The sequence below is a fragment of the Gopherus evgoodei genome, chromosome 20, assembly GCF_007399415.2.
Source record: "Gopherus evgoodei ecotype Sinaloan lineage chromosome 20, rGopEvg1_v1.p, whole genome shotgun sequence".
NCBI classification, from domain to species: Eukaryota; Metazoa; Chordata; order Testudines; family Testudinidae; genus Gopherus; species Gopherus evgoodei.
Window position 1 is genome coordinate 8,054,706 of NC_044341.1, and position 20,914 is coordinate 8,075,619.

At 48.0% G+C, this 20,914-nt stretch overlaps 1 protein-coding gene and 1 pseudogene across 1 annotated transcript; one reads left to right on the forward strand and one right to left on the reverse strand.

Moving 5' to 3' along the window:
- The first annotated feature begins 1,099 nt into the window (after window positions 1-1,099).
- RPL11 (ribosomal protein L11) lies at window positions 1,100-9,905 on the forward strand. Its single transcript, XM_030538905.1, has 6 exons — window positions 1,100-1,204; window positions 2,214-2,364; window positions 2,924-3,030; window positions 5,523-5,654; window positions 6,938-7,048; window positions 9,826-9,905. The coding sequence occupies exons 1-6, from the start codon at window positions 1,199-1,201 to the stop codon at window positions 9,853-9,855; spliced, it is 537 nt and encodes a 178-aa protein (XP_030394765.1). The 5' UTR covers window positions 1,100-1,198; the 3' UTR covers window positions 9,856-9,905.
- A 3,310-nt stretch (window positions 9,906-13,215) lies between these two features.
- On the reverse strand, window positions 13,216-19,587 carry LOC115637750 (annotated as a pseudogene).
- Between the last annotated feature and the right edge of the window lie 1,327 nt (window positions 19,588-20,914).

Below are 20,914 nucleotides of genomic sequence, written 5' to 3' on the forward strand. Positions count from 1 at the left end.
AGCTAGAGTGCCAGATGTCCCAGTTTTATAGAGACAGTCCCGATATTCAGAGCTTTGTCTTAGGGCTTGTCTACATCAGAAAGTTGCAGCGCTGGTGAGGGAGTTACAGCGCTGCAACTTTGAAGGTGTACACATCTGCAGGGCATCACCAGCGCTGCAACTCCCTGTTTGCAGCGCTGGCCGTACTCCCGTTTTGTCTCGGGTGTAGAGGATCCAGCGCTGGTGATCCAGCGCTGGTAATCCAATGTAGACACTTACCAGCGCTTTTCTTGACCTCCGTGGAAGGAGGAAGCCTCTGGTAATCAAGCTGGTCTCCTTCCCCGGCTTGCTCTCTCGTTCCCGGAACCCCGAGCAAGCAGGTCTCCTTCCCTGCGGTTTGCAGGGTGGCTCCGGGAACGCGAGAGCAAACCGCGGCGAAGCTGGTCTCCTTTCCCGGTTTGCTCTCTCGTTTCCGGAACCCCGAGCAAGCAGGTCTCCTTCCCTGCGGTTTGCAGGGTGGCTCCGGGAACGCGAGAGCAAACCGCGGCGAAGCTGGTCTCCTTCCCCGGCTTGCTCTCTCGTTCCCGGAACCCCGAGCAAGCAGGTCTCCTTCCCTGCGGTTTGCAGAGTGGCTCCGGGAACGCGAGAGCAAACCGTGGCGAAGCTGGTCTCCTTTCCCGGTTTGCTCTCTCGTTCCCCGAACCGCCGAGCAAGCGGTTCTCCTTCCCTGCGGTTTGCAGGGTGGCTCCGGGAACGCGAGAGCAAACCGCGGCGAAGCTGGTCTCCTTCCCCGGCTTGCTCTCTCGTTCCCGGAACCCCCCTTGAAGCCGCCCAACAGCGCTGCAGTGTGGCCACATCTAACACCACTTGCAGCGCTGGTTGCTGTAAGTGTGGCCACTCTGCAGCGCTGGCCCTATACAGCTGTACTAATACAGCTGTAACAACCAGCGCTGCAAAATTTTAGATGTAGACATGGCCTTATATAGACGCTTACTACGCCCCACTCCCAACCAGCCCTGGGTAGAGGCTCCTGATAAGCTTAGGGGCGGAGGGGGAGCTGCTCAGAGCCAGGTGCAGGGCCGCCCTCCGGCCGCAGGGGGCAGCAGCGGCCCCTCAGCCTGGGCGTCTCTCCCGCCCGCCGCCTCTATGGAGCAGCCTACCTGGGCTGCCGAATAAGATCCCGTTCCGGAGCTCTCGCGATCTCTTCCACGCCTCCATCATGGCGGTGAGTAACGGTGGTGCAGAGGAACGTGCCGGGGGAGGCTTGTCAATCCGCCGCCATCCTCCCCCGGCCGGGGCTGGCCGGGCCGGGCGCCTACCCAGGCGGGTGGGAGAAGGTCTGTGGGTTCCCGAGGGGCCGGCGTGGGGAGGTTCCGGAGTCCCCCCCCGCTTGGGAGGCCGCTCCAGGGGCCGGGTTCCCTGGTTGGATCTGGTCCCCTGGCAGGCAGGAGGCTCATGGAGCTGCGCGGGCCCCTTTCCCGGGGGCTGGGGGGGGGGTCTCTTCCCCGGTGCCTCGCCCCATCGGGGTAAAGCCTCTTCTGCAGGGCCAGGTGCCCTGAAACCTGCTCCCTCCTTCTGCGTCCCGGACCCTGATTGCTATGGAGCAGCCCCCTGTCATACAGTGGGTACCTCAAGGGTGGGGCGCCCTGCCTCAGAGCTTGGGCCTGAACCCCCTCTGCCCCCCGTCTTCCCTCTTTGCTGGGATTGGTGCCCTTGCTTGCTCAGGCCATCCCTAGGGTTAAACCCTGACCCAGCCTGCCCACGGGCTGTGATCTGCTGCCCATCTGAATCCCTGCCCTCCCCTTTGCAGCCTTGCTGGGGGGCTCAGGGCTGCCCCATACCCCCCTTCTTTCCCTGCTTTGAACACTGACCCTGCTGTTCCAAGGCCAGCACCAGGCTCTGGGGGGTGGTTGCAGATGCACAAATGAATATGAAGTAATGGGCAGTGCCTGGTACAGAATACTGGGTATGCTTCCCTCGCCCCCTGGATCGGCGAGTGTGGGGAGCACATACAGGGTGGAAGGGTGTCAGGAAAGTGACAGCTCCCCTTGCATAGGACTTGCAGCTGTGCTGTGTGGTATGTTGTCCCTCTAAATGCCTGTACCACTTTATTACAAATTACTAGTCCTATCCCCCTCCCAGGATGCTATAGCAATGCCCACTGACTGGCACCTTGTGTGTGGTGGGTTGGGGGAGGCGTGTCTCTATCAGCTGTATGTATTTTCTCTCTACAGCAAGATCAGGGTGAGAAGGAGAACCCCATGCGTGAGCTGCGCATCCGCAAACTCTGTCTCAATATTTGTGTTGGGGAAAGTGGTGACAGACTCACCCGGGCAGCCAAAGTGCTGGAGCAGCTCACAGGCCAGACCCCTGTCTTCTCAAAGGGTAAGTCATTGCTTCAGTGGGGGGAACGGAATCATTCAGTGCGAAGTGCAGCAAGTGAGATCCCATCTTGTAACAGTTAGTGATACTTTATTAGAAGTTGGGGAAACCATTTTTGGTGCCACCGAATGGAAAAAAACAGTTTCGTCTTCTGGCTTCCGAAAGCAATGCCTTCAGACACAGTTGCTGCTTCCCCTTCTTAAAGCTTGAGTAGTAGCACCGGCTGAAGTGTGCCATCCCTAGGGTTTATCCCTCCAGGTCAGGGAAGAGGTCTGTGAGGAGGTTGGGATAGAGAAGCCTGCGTTATCAGTGCCTGTTATGTGAATAAAGGCCTTAAAACTCCAATACTGACAATCTTCCCCCTTCGACCACTGCATAAAATTTTCTGTTAAATTGTAACTTTTAATATTGCCCTTTCCTCCCCCTAAATATAATGTCAAAAACAGTGTTGGAGCTTTTTTTGCTTCAGTCCTACTAAAGCAAGAAACATGTTCCAGTCTGACTGAAAGCCATTGGAATAGCCCTGTGAGAGCAACTGATTATGTGGGTTTGTCTCCCGCAGCTCGATACACTGTCAGATCCTTTGGAATCAGGAGAAATGAAAAGATTGCTGTTCACTGCACGGTTCGTGGGGCCAAAGCAGAGGAGATTCTGGAGAAAGGGTTGAAGGTGAGAATCTTGACTGCTCAAGTTCATGCAAGCTTTTAACAAGCCACATGAACAGCTAGAAGTTAGTGTAAACAAAATAATCTGCATTTAACAACACTTTAAAGTTGATGATTTACACTGTTCCCATGTGTGGTCATTAGATTCTCCCTTGTCAAAAACCCCATAAACGCACATGGGAGCAGAAAGTTGCTTATCGAATTGCAGAATCATTTTTTTTAAACTTCAGGACTTACTGTTTCAGTGATGCTGCATCAAACTGGAATTGAAAAACTAGCCTTAAAAGAATAATTTAGTTGTGTGTTCCTCTAAGGGTATGTCTGCATTGCAGTCAGAGGTGTGACTGAAGTATCTATAGACATACCGGAGCTAGCATTGTACAAACACGCGTGCTGGAGTACCTACTGGTGCTCGGGGTTCCAGGTGGGCTTGTCACCTGGACTACTATTGTTATTCAAGCTAACTCAAAGCTAGCTTGGGTATGTCTAAAGTGCTGTAGTCACATCTCTGATTGCAGTGTAGACATATCCTGAATTTGTTAGGACAGAGTTGGTACAGGTACCTCTTCATCCTTGGAGGGCTCAGACTGTGCTCAAGGTGCAAGGTTTCAGATGGGTTCGTGAAGTCTTTGTAGACAATGTCGTTCGTGTCTGTCCATTCATTTGCAGTATTAGATATTCCAGGAAGCAGGAAACTACAGACCAGTTAGTTTAACTTCTGTGCCAGGGAAGATAATGGAGCAGGTAATCAAAGAAATCATCTGCAAACACTTGGAAGGTGGTAAGGTGATAGGGAATAGCCAGCATGGATTTGTAAAGAACAAATCGTGTCAAACTAATCTGATAGCGTTCTTTGATAGGATAACGAGCCTTGTGGATAAGGGAGAAGCGGTGGATGTGATATACCTAGACTTTAGTAAGGCATTTGATACAGTCTCGCATGATATTCTTATAGATAAGCTAGGAAAGTACAATTTAGATGGGGCTACTATAAGGTGGATGCATAACTGGCTGGATAACCGTACTCAGAGAGTAGTTGTTAATGGCTCCCAATCCTGCTGGAAAGGTATAACAAGTGGGGTTCCGCAGGGTTCTGTTTTGGGACCGGTTCTGTTCAATATCTTCATCAACGATTTAGATGTTGGCATAGAAAGTACGCTTATTAAGTTTGTGGACAATACCAAACTGGGAGGGATTGCAACTGCTTTGGAGGACAGGGTTAAAATTCAAAATGATCTGGACAAATTGGAGAAATGGTCTGAGGTAAACAGGATGAAGTTCAATAAAGATAAATGCAAAGTGCTCCACTTAGGAAGGAACAATCAGTTTCACACATACAGAATGGGAAGAGACTGTCTACAAAGGAGTATGGCAGAAAGAGATCTAGGGGTCATAGTGGACCACAAGCTTAATATGAGTCAACAGTGTGATACTGTTGCAAAAAAAGCAAACATGATTCTGGGATGCATTAACAGGTGTGTTGTAAACAAGACACGAGAAGTCATTCTTCCGCTTTACTCTGCGCTGGTTAGGCCTCAACTGGAGTATTGTGTCCAGTTCTGGGCACCACATTTCAAGAAAGATGTGGAGAAATTGGAGAGGGTCCAAAGAAGAGCAACAAGAATGATTAAAGGTCTTGAGAACATGACCTATGAAGGAAGGCTGAAGGAATTGGGTTTGTTTAGTTTGGAAAAGAGAAGACTGAGGGGACATGATAGCAGTTTTCAGGTATCTAAAAGGGTGTCATCAGGAGGAGGGAGAAAACTTGTTCACCTTAGCCTCTAATGATAGAACAAGAAGCAATGGGCTTAAACTGCAGCAAGGGAGATTTAGGTTGGACTTGAGGAAAAAGTTCCTTAACTGTCAGGGTAGTTGGACACTGGAATAGATTGCCTAGGGAAGTTGTGGAATCTTCATCTCTGGAGATCTTTAAGAGTAGGTTAGATAAATGTCTATTAGGGATGGCCTAGACAATATTTGGTCCTGCCATGAGGGCAGGGGACTGGACTCGATGACCTCTCGAGGTCCCTTCCAGTCCTAGAGTCTATGAGTCTATATTAAAAGATCTAAACTGGGCATATACAGAGTAACAATACAGATGTAGACATTTAGTGAAGTTTCTTATGATGTAGGATTTCTGCTGTTTTCTGTAACCTTTTGTAATTAATCATTACAGTTTGCACGAAGTGTCCTGCACTAACAATCTCTTCCTGACTTTAAAAGTGATCAGGGTGCTTATTAGGACTCTAGGCTTCGTTAGGCACTTACTGGCAGCTAAGAGTCTTAGCTCTGTGCGTGCAATCTGGGCAGCCCTCTGTGGCGCCACCTTTGTTGCTGTGTCTGCCAGATAAGTCAAGATGCCCAAATCTTCTGTATAAGAACCCATCAGCTCTTACCAGGAGCTGTTTGGTTCCCAAGTGGATCTTGTTGCAGCTCAGTGGAAAAAGCAGGACTCTGGAAAGACATGGAATGTAACTGGCTCTAAATGGGTTTCAGGTGCGAGAATATGAGTTGAGGAAAAACAACTTTTCAGACACTGGGAACTTTGGCTTTGGAATCCAGGAGCATATTGATCTGGGAATTAAATACGATCCCAGCATTGGCATCTATGGCCTGGACTTCTATGTGGTATGTATTCTCTACTTCCTTGTCTCTGCCAGCTTTGTCCCAATGCTAGAGAAGTCACATCTGGGTACCCCAAAATAGCAGAAAGGTATGGGCCACTGGGAGAGTAAGAACTGTCTTAAATGTCTGTATGCTGGGGTGATAAATGAGGTTTTTAACTAGATCCAGCTCTCTGCTTACAAAAAGGACACTAAACTCCTTAGGCTCAGCCAAATCAGCCAGGACATAACTTAGTAGCCAGTAGGAGAGAATGTTTTACTCTAGGTTTCATTGAGGCTAGGTGCTCTGCTTAGGAGGGTATAGAGTAGGAAGATCCACTGGCATTTAACATGAAACATGTTTGCCTAATCCTGTTTGAAGATGAGTAAAACTCACAAAGTTGCTGGTGTGCTAGAGATGGGGACGTTGGAGAGGAATAGCTGAGCTGAATTTTGCTTGATCTTCATGGTAGCTTTGCTCTTCAAACAATGTAATAAAGAGTGTCTGGCAGATCTGAAGGTGCAGCTCTCCAGGCCTGGGGATCCGTGAGAATTTAGGCAGGCTGGCTTCAAGTATCCGCTAGGCTTATATTTTGTATTCTAAAACTTGAGTTCACCTCTTGGCCTCATTGTATTGCCCATGTGCTAATATATAAAGACCAGTTCTTCCCTGAGGAGGAAGTCACTCTGGTCCCTCCGTGACTGATGCACAGTGCAGAGAACAAGGCCATCACAAACTTCACCACCTTAAATGTGATGTTCCCCTTTTCTACAGAACAGGCACCACAAGAGCGGCAGCAGTGCCAGCACATTCCTTTTGCATCACTCTCCATATATGTTTCAGCAGTGACCTAGAGGGAGCACCACTTTAGCCATGTGTTTACTGGGCGGGGATGGCGGGGGAGGTGAACTAAAGCATATTGGCATATTTAAAAACACCATTTTTCCTAGTTAAGATGAGTCCTTAGAGTGAGAAGGTAACTAAGTCTCCAGGGCTAATACTTTGGTTCCTCTGCTGAGACTGTGCCAGCGTAATGGCGTATGGGGCTTGCTGTCCACTAGGAACTGATCTCCTCAAGTCACTTCGCAGAGGTTACCGAATAGCATCACAGTGTTAACATTTGATCTCCTTTGGGACCAGTGGCCTACAGGTACAGTTGCTATTAGAGGGTCTTGCATGCTTTTTAGTGCAGACAACAAAACAAATGTCACTCCGCTGGAGAATCTTTTCTCTCTGTATGATGAGGCTTGAAAAAGATTCTTGAATTTTATCTTCAGATAATAAAAAGTGCTGTCTGTCTACTCCAGGTTCTGGGCAGGCCGGGCTTCAGCATTGCTGACAAGAAACGCAAAACTGGCTCCATTGGCGCCAAGCACAGAATTGGGAAGGAGGAGGCCATGCGTTGGTTCCAGCAGAAGGTAAGCTGCAGGCCCATTTTCATGTCCATCGGACTGTTCAGCGGCCTAGTGAGAGACCTCAAATACAGCCTGATCACTCTTGCTGATCCGGTCTGTGATCTTTTAGTGAGAAGTGCTGATGCACTCACTGAGCTGTGATGTGGGCATCTCATTAGCATAGGATTTTGAAGAGAGCAGAAGCATCTCTGAAGTGAAGGGCTTTCACTCCTTAGCTTTCCTCCTTTTGTGGTGGAAACCTGAAGCATAAAGAACTGCGCCTGGACTGCAAGAAGGCCCCTCTTAAACAAATCTGCTTATAAAGTATTTAAACAGGAGATTGTTGAAGGGTAGTCCTTGGCGCAGGTTTCACAGCAGTCTGGTGAATTCCAGAAGTAGAATACTGTTCTTCTAGTCCCTGTTCTCTAAGATGTTTTCTCTATCCACGATTTGTGTGTGTGGTGTGCGGGAGCAGCGTAGTACCTAGATCCCCAGGTAGGCAACTACAAATCTGACCCTGGGGATTGAAAATCTGCGGCAGTAGACACACTCAAAGGAAACAGCAAATTAGATGGGCTACAGTTGGGTCAGTCCCAATATCCTGATTCCCGTGGACTGCTGGTCCCATTTCCCAGGCTCTTACAGTATCAGAGTAGCAACTTCTGTGACTGCTGCTGCGAAAGAAATACGGATACAATGCTGGTGAGGAGGTGTGTTGTGCGGTGAATAGGATCTGTCCTGCTAGCTGGTCTGTATATAGTCGAGTAATACCGTTCGTTTCTTTTTTAATTGTTTAAAACAATCCTGCAAAATGAGGGTTGAAGTTCAATTTCTCGCTTACATTTCTGTGGTTGGGATAGGCCCCATGGCATGTAGACTCTGTTCCACATGACTGGGCCAAAGTTATCTAACCTTTCTAGTTCCAGGGACTAGGCCCAAGGATTCATTTAATAGATGTGACCTGCAAAGGGGAAAACTGCTTTGTTTTTTTTCCACTTGAGAAGTGTTCTGCCTTTTTATGTGAGCAGTGTTGGGTCTTCCCTGTCCTTGCTGAGGGAGTAGAACTATTATGCTTGATGTCTCCAATTGAGCAGGCAGGATTTCTAGTCACTCTCTAAATATTGTGGGTTTTGTGAGCAAAGCTTCATGTGAGTTTCAACATTCCATTGAGGTGGGAACTCTCACTGCTGTTCTAGCAAATCCAGGAAGTCTAGACATGACGCTTGTAAAGCAGCCTGAAGGCCTCTCAGAGAAACCTCTTGTGCTGTCTTTATCCACCCTAAAGAGGCAGTCAGGCTTCCAGATCCAGTTCTGTCATTGTGCAGGTCACCTTTAACTTACCCTACAACAGTGATTCTCAAACTTCACTGCACTGTGACCTCATTCTGACAACCAAAAGGACTACACAATCCCAGGAGCGGGGACCAGAGGCTGAGCAGGCAAAGCCCAAGCCCCACTGCCCTGTGCGAGAGGACCAAAACTGAAGCCCTCGGGCTTTGGCCCCAGCAAGTCTAAGCCAGCCCTGGGGACCCCATTAAAACGGGGTCACGACCCACAGTTTGAGAACCGCTGCCCTACAACATGCTGTCCTCTAATAGATTCATTCTCTCTGAGCTGTGGGCAAACAAGATCTGGTTTACAGACTATTGGGCACGTTTGGAGTGTCTCTTTGACCTGAAGCATCTAGACTATGGTAGAAGCAAGTTCAGCTATTCAGCAGAGTTGTACTTTAAAGACTGCCTGTAAGCTGTGGGCAGACTCACAGGCCAGGACTGTCTAAATGAAACCTCAACACTGGAATTCACTTCCATGTCCATTTTCTCATGACAGGTTTATTAACAAGATGCAGAAAGGTTCAGTAATGTAATATATTTGGTTATGGAGACCTCTCCCACTGTCTGCAGCTGGAAGGGGAAGAACAAACCTCCTTTCACCATCATGTAGGTCCCATTAGCCCTTTTCTAGCTGCTCTGGAGAGACCCATTCCTGAGTTTCCCTGACTCCTGGAAGATCTTCTGTCTACTGCCCCTGTTAAGAGTCATGTGGCCTTCTCTGGTTACCTGTAAGGCCACGTGCTTACCCATTCCCCTGAGATGTGTCCTGTTACTACAGCTTCCAGTGAGCTGTAACATGCTCACATGTGCCCCAAAGCCCGGTGACCTGTTTTGAACCCAGTCAGTTTAAATCATTTTCTCTGTGACGAGAGGGGACTTCCTCACCTAATTAACACTTCATATAATTGAAATTGAATCCCCCTTATTACCAGATCCCAAGCTCTTCACTTAGGCAAAACCTCCTTCCATTGAAATTTATAGGAATTTTGTGGGAGTAAGCATTTGCAGGGTCAGCCTCCTACAATGTTCCTGCCACTAAAGTCATTCCGAGAGACTAGTTTTTCCTTGTTCAGAGGTGGTTTTACTTCCTGGTTTGCTCTGCTGCCAAGTCTGGCTTGCAGTCAGAATTCTAGGCAGTCCAGTTTTTTAAAGCCTTTCATTGGAAACGCATTCCTGGGAATATATTTTTGTGCACTTAGGTTATTAAAATGAAGCTTTTTACAAAAGCTAAGTCTTTTGGGTCAAACTGATCTGACAGATCACTATTAAAGGAACTCTAAAAAACAGAAAATAAGATGGAAAGTCGATTTCCTTGTTCACTTTGCAGACTGTAAATATGGATGATTGGAATCTTACTCTAAGTCACCTCTGTGACCTGAAATAAATGGTGACTCCAGTCTCCTCCTTGGCACAGCCACAGCTCTGACTGGCCCTGATTTCTGACACTCCCTTTTCTTTCTCTTTCAGTACGATGGCATCATCCTTCCTGGCAAATGAGCAGTTCCGGTTACCAAAAATGCTAATAAAATTTTCTAACATTTAACTTCCTATTGTGCATTTTGTGCCTGGCTCCTCACCATAAGCTGCTGGAACATGAAGCTGATCAAACTGGAGAGGAGAGCAGACCCCACAGTGGTACGAATGCAGTGTGCAGCAGAGATGGCCAGTCGGTGCTGTCCTCATGGAATGGGAGTTCCTGTCCATAAGGAGCAGATGGTAGAGCCACAGTGTGAATGAAAAGAACTCCCCTCCGTTTCTGTGCTGGCCAAGAGGGGAAGCTACGGATAAAATTTAAAACCTAGTTCCATGGGCAGAGGATGGGCAACTGAACAGTGTGAAAGTAGAACTAGAGCAAGATTTGTGAAGCATTTAGGCACTGAGCTGTAGCTCCGAGTAGGGAGAAAATAAAATCTAACCTACATGATCTGATCCCCCAAGACCTCCTAGCATATGGTGAGGTTAGTGCCACTTGGGACTCTCCACCACTGGATGAAACCATGAATAGTTTCTCTGCTCATGGACCAAAACATCCATTTCAATACAAAGACAATGGAGAGACCAAATGAGACGTGGTGGATTTGCCTCAGTCCAAGACTAGTGGCAAGAACACAAGTGGTAGGGACTAAACGTGGCTGAGGCTTGATGACTGAACAACCATAATGTATTCTTAACCGGGACTCTGATTAGAGGAGCTTGTACATTCCCTATCAAGTGCTTATAAGCCCCGCAAAAGGGGTGGCTAAGAGCTTGGTCTCTCATGGAGAACCGGCATCCGATGCTGTTGGTTACCACCAAAGGGTGCTGAAAATCCAGACAAATAGCTGGAGCTTATTTCAGCTGGTCTGAGAATCCAGCATCCCTGACCTTTGCTCACCTGGTGCCCCCTTTTTTCAGTATTCTGGCACAGTCCCCAGATAAACTTTTCTATATGCTTGACAATAGAGTGATTACTCATATGGGCTTTAAAATGTAGTACAAATATTTAGGAGGAAAGAATCCTCAGTGTCTCAAATGGGTGTTTTAGCCATTTGTTTTTCTTTTCTCCAGTGTTCTGGGAATAGAACAGCTTGTCTGTACAGTAATGCATGTACCAGACAAGTTACTCCTTGAGGTGTTAATCTTTTATTCCATTTCATAGATACCGTTCTCTTCAGAACAATGCAGTTCATACAGGTAGAGTCGAACACTCCCTGATGCCTATTTGCAGCTTCTCTGCACCCGTAACAAATTCTTCTCCAGGTCTAGTGCCTCTGAAACAGTGAATAGCTCACAAATGAGGCAAATGCTTGACTCGGATGCCCGGGCTCTACTTGCTCTGTACTACTGGTAACTAATACGTTGACTTGATGCTTATCAAATACATTGGTTTGACGCCCATCAAATCCTTTGGAAGATTGTCTTTCTATGTACTATGGGAAGCATTGTCGTCAGTGTTCCAACTAGTGAACTGAACCAGTGCTGGCAGCAACAGAGTTGTGAAAGGAAAAATGTGGAGTGGCTTGTTTGATTGATAGAGAAACAAACATATGGTGAGTGGTTTAGCTGTTCTTCAACTGAAGTTACGGCTCTGGAGCTTCCACTATCCTTAAATAGCTTCATGCTTGTTAGAGTGAACTCTCCCTGAAATGATCGGTTCTTAGTGGCAATCAATGCATTTCTGAACTGAAGTGTAAATTCTACTGAAAACCCATCAGAGGCACCTGCGCCATCTGGCAGCTAGGGTTGAAAAAATGACCAAGTGCAGTTAAATTGACTATTGTGTGTGTCTATCTTGGCTGTCCCTTCCCTGACCCACACTTCCCTCTGTCACTTAATACAGCAGCACTCCCTTAAAGGGCTGGCTAGGGTTTAGGAGTGTAATGTTCATTAAACATGGTTTCAGCCTGCCTGAACAAACAAGACCAAACTTAGAATGGCTGGTGCAGAGATGTTTTGTTCGCTGCCCTATGGGTTGCATGGTTATATAGACAGGACCCAAGACTTGGGGATAGTCTACACTGAAAACTTATATCGGGGTGTGTGTGTCTCAAGAGTGTGAAAAATCTACACCCCAAGAGACAGTGAAGCTGACCTAACCCTCGCTGTAGACAGCGCTAGGTTGATAGAATTCTGTTGACCTAGTTACTCCCTCTCAGGGAGGTGGATTAACTACAGTGATGGGAGAAGCCCTCCTGTCACTGTAGCCAGTGTCTACACTGAAGAACTGCAGCTGTTCTGCTGTATCATTTTAAGTATAGACATGGAGCTTGTCTGCAGTAGAAATGCTCCAGTGGCACAGCAGCAGCAGCACTTTGGTGTAGACACAACCTAGGCTGATGGGACAGGTTCTCTGTCGGTGGAAGTAATCCACTTCCCTGAGATTCAGTAGTTAGGGCTGCAGGATGGTCCACGCCCTAGAGCGGGGCCGGGAACTAGGCATCAAGCTTGTCTCAGTGCTGCTGCCCATCACACTTTAATTACTGCTCAAGTGCTCCACTTGCATCCCACGATGGGCAGGGGCTCAAAGTGCTGCTTAATAGGAGGGTGGAAAGTTGCCTCTCTCCAGCTTACGGCTCTTCTAATGGCATTGCAGCTTTCTGGTAGGCAGCATGTCTTAATGGACTATGGGGCTGTTACAGTTCTAGTAGGGGGTGAATTCTGTGTTTTTAACTGAAATGTGACAGCTCTACCAGGGAGTTAGCACGGTACAGCCCTTTTAACTACGCCCTGCCCCCTCGTTCCCAAACACGTTTCATCCAGCAATGAAAACTTCTCGTCCATTAAATCCCACGCCCCCGTGCCATTGTCCTACCCAAATGTTTCTTCCTTTCGATTTTTAAGAATTTTCCATATTCCAGGTTCTCTGCTGTTGTGTTAGCAATGGCTGAGGCCAGGTGCAGGTTGTTAGGTCAAGGGAAGCAACCCTCAACTGCTGCCTGTGACTATAACTCGCCCTGTGTGAATATTAGGGAAACTGGACTTCCTGGTCAAGGTTTGTGTAGGTACTTGCCGCTAGATGAGGGAAAGGGTTTGTGTATCCCTGTAATTACAGGTCTGTTTACATCTGTTCTAATTATCTAGTGCCCTAGCAACTCACTTCTCTTGACACTATTAAAGAAGATAAATACATTTCCTCAGATTTAACCAGTACATGTCAAGGGTCACAGTGTTCTTTCTTAGCCTTATTTCTTCTGGTTAATGTAGAAGGGTGTAACTGCTGGAATTTTTATGAGTCTCATCATTTTTAAGTATCAGAGGGGTAGCCGTGTTAGGCTGGATCTGTAAAAAGCGACAGAGTCCTGTGGCACCTTATAGAAGTATTGGAGCATAAGCTTTTGTGGGTGAATACTTCTGTTAGTCTATAAGGTGCCACAGGACTCTGTCACTTTCATCATTTTTACTATTGTAATAGGATCTCCCTGTAAGTGACTCCAGTTTATTTGTATGTTTTCCTTTGTTGTTTGTTTTTTGTTTTATCCAGCTCTGATACAGTCTATACTTCAACCAGATTGGTGATCAAAATCCTCCTTTCCTCCCTGGTTGCTTCAGAGCCTCATGCCTTGCTTAGCACCTGTGGTTTGGAGTTAAAGTTACAGGCATTCAGAGGCACCTTAACACGCAGCCTGAAATGCAGACAGTCCATCAAACGCTTCCCTAGAGCTCAAAACTTGCCTTGATAGAACAAGGAGATTTGAGGAGACCGTGGCATGACTCCAAACTGAAATGACAGAGTTGATCCAGTGGCATTCTAACCTTAACTCTGATCCTAACAAAGCAAAAAAACTCTCTTAAAAATCACAGGTTGAAAGAAGGGGAGGAAACCCTATTTACCTTTTAGCTGTGTTAAGGGGTGACATGAGTGGCAGGGCTGCTTGCTAGGAGGAGAGGGGTAGCAATTTGCATTTCTATGGCATCTTCCAGCTGAAGATGCCAACTGCTTTCTGGGGGAGGGTTGTTCTTTCCACAATCCTCCTTTTACGGAAGGGGGAAACAGGAGGAGGAGAGTGAAGTAACTGGCCTGAAGTCACATAGTCCCAGTAGCAGTTACATTTCCTGATTGCCAGCTGTAACTACGGAACCACCTTGTCTCCTTGTTACATCCTGCAGCATGAAGGAATTAAGCCATTGCCTACAGCTAAAAGGTGCCTTGTTTTGGGGTCTCACGTCAATCTGAAATGCCACTTCCTAAAGAATTAGGTGTCTTTCCTTATCCATAATGTCGGGAATAAATTTGGTTAAACAATGACCAGATTTGGGAAACGTCTCCTGACATCAGACTAGCTACAGTGCGCCAGAACATGTTCCTGGGGAACCTGAAGCTTTAGTTGAAGCCGGTGAGGGGTGGCAGGGCTTTGCCTGCCCTGTGTTGAGTCACATATTCTGATCATTACCTGATACCATCAGTGCTGACTCATTGTCAGATCTCACTGGCTTCCCTGATTAGATGAGAAACAAAACCAGGGCGAGAATGGAAGGAATCTGGCAACCCTGGTGGTACGCATAGATAGGGACTCTATTGTTCTCTCTCTATTGTCTTGCTAGTGGTTGGGTTGCTTGTGATTGGGTTGATCTGCAGCCCACAGTGGGGAGGTGTGTGACAGAGGATGGCACCTACCCATGTCACTGAAAGGAATATGGGCTTTTCTGGCCACACTGGGATGTTCCATGTGCCACCCACCCTGCCCTGTGGTGCAGGAGAAAACTCTGCAGTGGCTTCACGGACCAGTCCATCGCAGGAGGCCAACGTCTAGCTGGGTAACACTGGGGTTAGACATTGAGGTGGTTTTGCCAGTGTTGGCCGCAGCTCTCGGCCATCGAAATGGTCAGATAAGGACCCAGCCCACCAGCCACACGTCATACCCCATCTGACTGCAGCGCAAGTGGGCTGGAGAAGAGATGGGAGGCCTCTGACTTGAGGAGGGAGGGGATCAGACGTAGAGATGAGCATAGACAATGCTTAAGCTGAACATGTTCACTGGGCTTCTTAGCTTTGAAGTGCTTCCTCCCAGTGGCGGTCAGTGTCATTTTACCCATGGTGTAGGGGGCTAGTGAGCTGCCTAAGGCCACAGAGGGCTTTCGTTTCACAGCTGGAATAAGAATTCAGATGTTTCTAGCTCCCAGGGCCCTGTGCTAGCCATTAGATTGTGTGTCAAAGATCGATAGTCACCGCCCTAACCGCTAGATCGTGCTGCTCCACAGGCTCCCCTACTGCTGTGAAACGAGCCATTGCTTAGTTCCCAGGTCTCTTGGTGCTTTCTGATCTCAGCTCCCCTGCAATCTGAGGCAAGGTTTGAACTCTGTCTGCGTCCCCAGCTGCAGGTGGAAATGCTAGCCCCCAGCTCCTCCATTAGATACTGACCACTGCCGATGCCATTGAGCTAGTCCTGGATCCTTTGCTGCTTTGGTGCGAGAGGGTCATGGTGCAGCAGGACACACCCACGGTGGCCTTGGGGAGATCCTCCTCCTCTGCCCATTCGTTCAGCTCCGGGTTGTAGCTCTGCACACACTTCTGGGATTTCTTCCCACTCTCATTCCAGCCTCCCACTAGGCAGATGCGCCCGTCAAGGATCGTTACCCTGGCTGTGCTGACCCCAGTGGGCACGGATGCCACATAGCTCCACTGGCCTGTGTCAGGATTGTAGCACTCCATGGGGATCACATCCACCCGCTCACCTCGGGGGCCCAGCTGGCTGCTCCCTAGGACGTATGCACGATCAGCCCAGGTGGCAGTGCAGTGCCAGCCCCGGGGGGTGCAGAGCCCAGCCCGGTCTCTCCAGCTGTCTGTGCTGGGCTCGTAGCTGCACACAGTGCGTGAGTAACAGTTGTTGACATAGCCCCCGGTGACTAGGATCTTGCCGTCGATGACCGTGCTGGCGTGGCAGCAGCGAGGGATCTCCATGCCGGCCTTGCTCTGCCAGCTGTTGGTGAAAGGGATGTAGCAGTCGACGGAGGCCTAGACGCCCTCTGCGTTGCGCCCGCCGATGGCGTAGAGGAGACCATTGTAGGCTCTCAGACTGAAGTGAGTCCTCTTGTGCAGCATGCTGGCCAGGTGCAGACAGGTGTTGAAGTGAGCATCATACTTGCGGAGAGAAGGAAGAGCTGTCACCTAGCCTCTGATCCCATGCTGCAGAGGGCTACTCTGAACCTGCCCTGGGGACATATGATCTCTCCTTTCTACCCCTGCTTGACAACGACAAGTTACTGATCTTCGTGCATTTCTCAAGCCACAGATCCTACATCACATCTCTGATCTTCCCCTCGTGCCCCTGCAGCGCAAAGCTGAGCACATGCTGCAAGGCAAACTGCTGCCGTGCGAACCTGAGCCCCCGCAGGCAGATGGCATTGCTGTTACTGTACCCGGAAAGCAATCCCAGGGGCAGTCTGGCAATGCCAGAAAAGCTGAATAAGATACAGGCTAGAAATAGAAAGGAGGAGACCCGACGGGTGGAATTGTGAGGCCTTTCTCCGCTTGCTGGAAAAATACATGGTGCAGGGGCCGTCCCCTCTTTTATTAACTTTTGAATGAATTCAGTGGTCGTGAATGGCCTGGGCCAGGCAGGCTCTGAACATGCTGCTTGCCCTGTGGTGTATCCCCTGTGTGTTCCTGACCTAGGCTAGCCAGCTCTCCCAATCCTGAGCCCTAAAAGCTTCTAGCACTGTATCTTGACCTATAAGAAGCCCTTCCAAGCCCATCCTTAGACCTATTCTATTCTAGAGGGGTTCTTCTGTTCTCATCCCTGCAGTATTTGAAAGCCTGTTAGTAGTCCATGAAGTGACATGATTGACATCTGTCCCGTGAGCGGGTTCTTTCTCACATTCTCTCCCTGGCAGAGGCTAGCAACTGGTCCTAACTCTGTGATGGTTTTGTGATCTGGGGACAATGTCTCAGAGGGATTAGACTGAGACCAAAAAACTTGTGTCAGGAAGTCCATCTTGAAAACAGATTTCTGGGAGGCAAAATGCTATTAACTGTGCTGGTTTTCCTTCGTAGCATCCGTGTTCTTTATTCTGAATCCTGCGTGCAAGCCCAACCCCAACTATGTGTCTTGATTTTTCAACAACATTCTCCACTTGGTGTTGCCAGGGTTACATTTCTCCTCTGTTAATAATAATCCCCGCACAGTCCCATGACATGTTTCATAAGAACTTTCCAAAAACCCAAACCCTCCACTTAAACTGTGCAACAAAGAAGAAAGACAACAAACAATAGAAATTATGCAGAGGGTGAATTTAGGGTTTTTTTTAAGCGAATTCTGCCAAACTGGGAATCAGCTACAGAATGGAAGCTGACAATTTATATATAGATTTGAGTGATCTCTAGCCAGAATAGAAAAGATAACCTTGAAGGGTCACAAAAAGGCAGAGCAATTACATGAAAGATGCTCTTGCTTTCTGGACCTGTATCATTAACTGTCTGACTAAATAACGGATCTTCTTCCTCTTTATTGGTATTATGGTAGAGCCTGGAGGCTTCAGCTGAGATCAGGGCCCCAGTTGTGCTAGGAGCTGTACATGCACATAGTAAGAGATGTTCCCTGCACCACAGAGCTAATAATCTAACTAGGTAAGACAGACAAAGGGTGGGAGGAAAAACAGAAGCAATGTGACTCTGCCAAGTCACACAGCAGATCAACGGCAGAGCTGGGGATAGATTTCAAATCTTTTGTCGCCCACTCCAGTGCCCGCTCTGCTGGTTTACACTGCTTCTCTGATGGGATAGGCCTTAATGTAGCAGTATTTCCCTCTATCTGCTCTTGGAGCTATGTGTGTATAATAGATATTTCTGATTAATTTAGCCTGTATTTTCCTCCTGCTCATTAACTCTTGTGAAAAATATCCTCAGAAAAAATGATGACAGAATATGCTGTTGCTTAATTCGTGTAATCCTGTCTGTCCCTAATGGATGGGCCCAAAGATTATAACAACCTACTACTCATGCACAGCAAAAGGACTTCTCCTTTATCTTATGTGATAGAGGCCTGCATTTGAGATCTCAGGTTCAAACCCCATTGATGATTGTGGCAGATATGTATGCAGCCACAGGCTTGTAAACTGAGTACTTATTTTTTTAAATGTACTCTCACGGGAACTGTCTTGCCTTGAGGAAATTCTTATTACCTGCACAGACTGTTGACTGCATGCTTAGCCTGGTTCCTAGCATCGTTTTGATCTTCCCCCTCCAGCCACATAGAGGAACCCATCCATCACAATGACGCACGGGTTGAAACTTTTCGCTGGCATCTCAGCCACCTTGTTCCAGTTTCCATCCGGGTCCCTGTAGCTGATCTCTCTGCTAAGAGCTTTCTCGGTCAAAGCTGGACGGCCACCAGCTGTGACTAGCACTCTTTGGCCTCCACGGATTTTGGTTCTTCTGGACTGAAGAGTATTTTGCTGGTAAGGGAGCAGATGGTAATTCATAGCCTCCACCAGCAGCCTGTGGCACTCAGGATCTTGCATCATCCATGGTACTGGTTGCACATGGTTGACCAAATCAGGAGCTGATATGGTGCCAAATCTAATGTCGCTCAGGAGGTTGGCAGCATATGTGACTCGCTTAGGGTCAAACTCGAGCCATTTCATGGCAATCTGGAAGGCAATGACCTCATTTGAGATCTGCAGACCATCATCAATCAGCAGCTCGTTCAGCTGGTCAAAGGAGAATTTCATGAACTGCTAAGTCTCAGAGAACTCCACGAAGTTTTCCTGGATGAACTTTTGGGTGGCGTCCTTGGCCTGGTTGAGGTTGTACGCCCCCGAGATGTTGGCGATATATATGCAGTCCTCTGTGTTTATTTCCTGAATGAGGAAGTCACTGCACATGTTGAGCAAAGCACGTTTTTGTAGGCGGCTGGCTGTTGAGATGGTGCTACCAGTGGTGTACAGGGAGAGATTCAGCTTACCGGTGTAGGTGTAATGATAATGGTAGTCAAGCCCAGGGAAGAGACATTGTTGAGTTCTACTCGTGGCAAGTTGGGATCTCTCTTGAGCAGGCTGTGGAAATACTCGCTGCATGAAGCCATGACAAGCTTATGGACATCAAAGGACTTGGTTTTGGTGGCAATGGTGAGGTCACAGAGGAACCACTCTTGGTGCAGTTGACTCATCTCTAACCCACTGTGAATGCTTTGGCTAGAAGGTGCTACAGCAGAGAAGTGCATAGTCTCAATAGCCAAGGCCTTTCAAGATATTTAGATGCCTAACTCCCTTTGATTTCAGTGGGATTTAGGACATAAATAGCTTTGAGGATTTGGATCTTTATTCCTGTTCTAAATTAAATGCTGGGATAGATGTTAAACACACCCTGTGGACACCGAAGGAACATTTGGAAGCCACTTTTATTCTGTGTTAGTAGTAATGAATTGGCCATCTACAGTAGAAAAACAGTGGGGTTGGGGGACTAGGTTATAACAGGGAGTGTTTTGATAAGACCAACCTGTTACCACACATTTCCTTGACTAAAGTAATTTTTAGAATGTAGGCCAAAGCAAAACAAACAAAAAAACCTCAAAACCCTGTGAATTGTTCCCAAACAAAATTTAACTTGCACACCAGTTAGAGACCCTGCGGTACCCTGGCTATTTCTGTCCAGCTCCTGCTCGGTGAGCAGAGAGACACCCATATGCTTGGGTTACAGATGTGTTACGGGACAGGAATAGCTGCAGTGTCTATGTCTCACACATGCCACAGGGCTGTTTATTACTTAGTTCTGGTCTACACTACGAGTTTAGGTTGAATTTAGCAGCGTTAGAACCCTGCGCCCATCCACACAACAAAGTCGTCATTTTCGACTTAAAGGGCTGTTAAAATCGATTTCTGTACTCTTCCCCCGATGAGGGGATTAGCGCTGAAATTGACCTTGCCGGGTCAAATTTGGGGTAGTGTGGTTGCAATTCGACGGTATTGGCCTCCGGGGGGAGCTATCCCAGAGTGCTCCATTGTGACTGCTCTGGACAGCGCTCTCAACTCTGATGCACTGGCCAGGTAGACAGGAAAATGCCCGCGAACTTTTGAATCTCATTTCCTGTTTGGCCAGCGTGGTGCAGGTGAGTGCAGATCTCATCAGCAGAGGTGACCATGATGGAGTCCCAGAATCGCAAAAGAGCTCCAGCATGGATCGAACGGGAGGTATGGAATCTGACTGCTGCATGGGGAGACGAATCCATGCTATCAGAACTCTGTTCCAAAAGACGAAATGCACAAACATTTGAAAAAATCTCAAAGGGCATGACAGACAGAGGCTATAACAGGGACCCGCAGCAGTGCCGCATGAAACGTAAGGAGCTGAGGCAAGCCTACCAAAAAAAACAGAGAAGCAAATGGTCGCACCCAGGTCAGAGCCCCGGACATGCCGCTTGTATGATGAGCTGCATGCCATTCTAGGTGGTACAGCCACTACTACCCCATCCCTGTGCTTTGACTCCGTCAATGGAGTAGCACGCAACAGGGATGCGGGTTTTGGGGAAGAGGAAGATGATAGGTCACAGCAAGGAAGCAGAGAAACCATTTTCCCTGATAGCCAGGAACTGTTTCTCAACCTGTACCTGGAGTAGGTACCCCTCGAACCCAGCCAAGGCTGCCTCCCGGACCCACCAGGCGGAGAAGGGACCTCTAGTGAGTATACCTTTGTAAATATTATACATGGTTTAAAAACAAGCATGTTTAATGATTAATTTGCCCTGGCATTGGCGGCCAATACAGCTACTGGAAAAGTCTGTTAACGTGTCTGGGGATGGAGCGGAAATCCTCCAGGGACATCTCCATGAAGCTCTCCTGGATGTACTCCCAAAGCCTTTGCAAAAGGTTTCTGGGGAGGGCAGACTTATTCTGCCCTCCACGGTAGGACACTTTACCACGCCAGGCCAATAGCATGTAGTCTGGAATCATTGTGTAACGAAGCATGGCAGCGTATGGTCCCGGTGTTTGCTGGCATTCAAACAGCATCTGTTCTTTATCTTTCTGTGTTATCCTCAGGAAAGTGATATCATTCCTGGTCACCTGGTAGAAATAGGGTGATTTTATTAAGGGGACGTTCAGGGGTGCCCGTTCCTGATGGACTGTTTGCCTGTGACTGAACAGA

Bases quoted from the DNA above. Each gene is read 5' to 3' on its own strand.
- RPL11 (XM_030538905.1), top strand. The intron at 2,365-2,923 runs GTAAGTCATTGC...TGTCTCCCGCAG, and splicing joins GACCCCTGTCTTCTCAAAGG to CTCGATACACTGTCAGATCC. The intron at 7,049-9,825 runs GTAAGCTGCAGG...TTTCTCTTTCAG, and splicing joins TGCGTTGGTTCCAGCAGAAG to TACGATGGCATCATCCTTCC.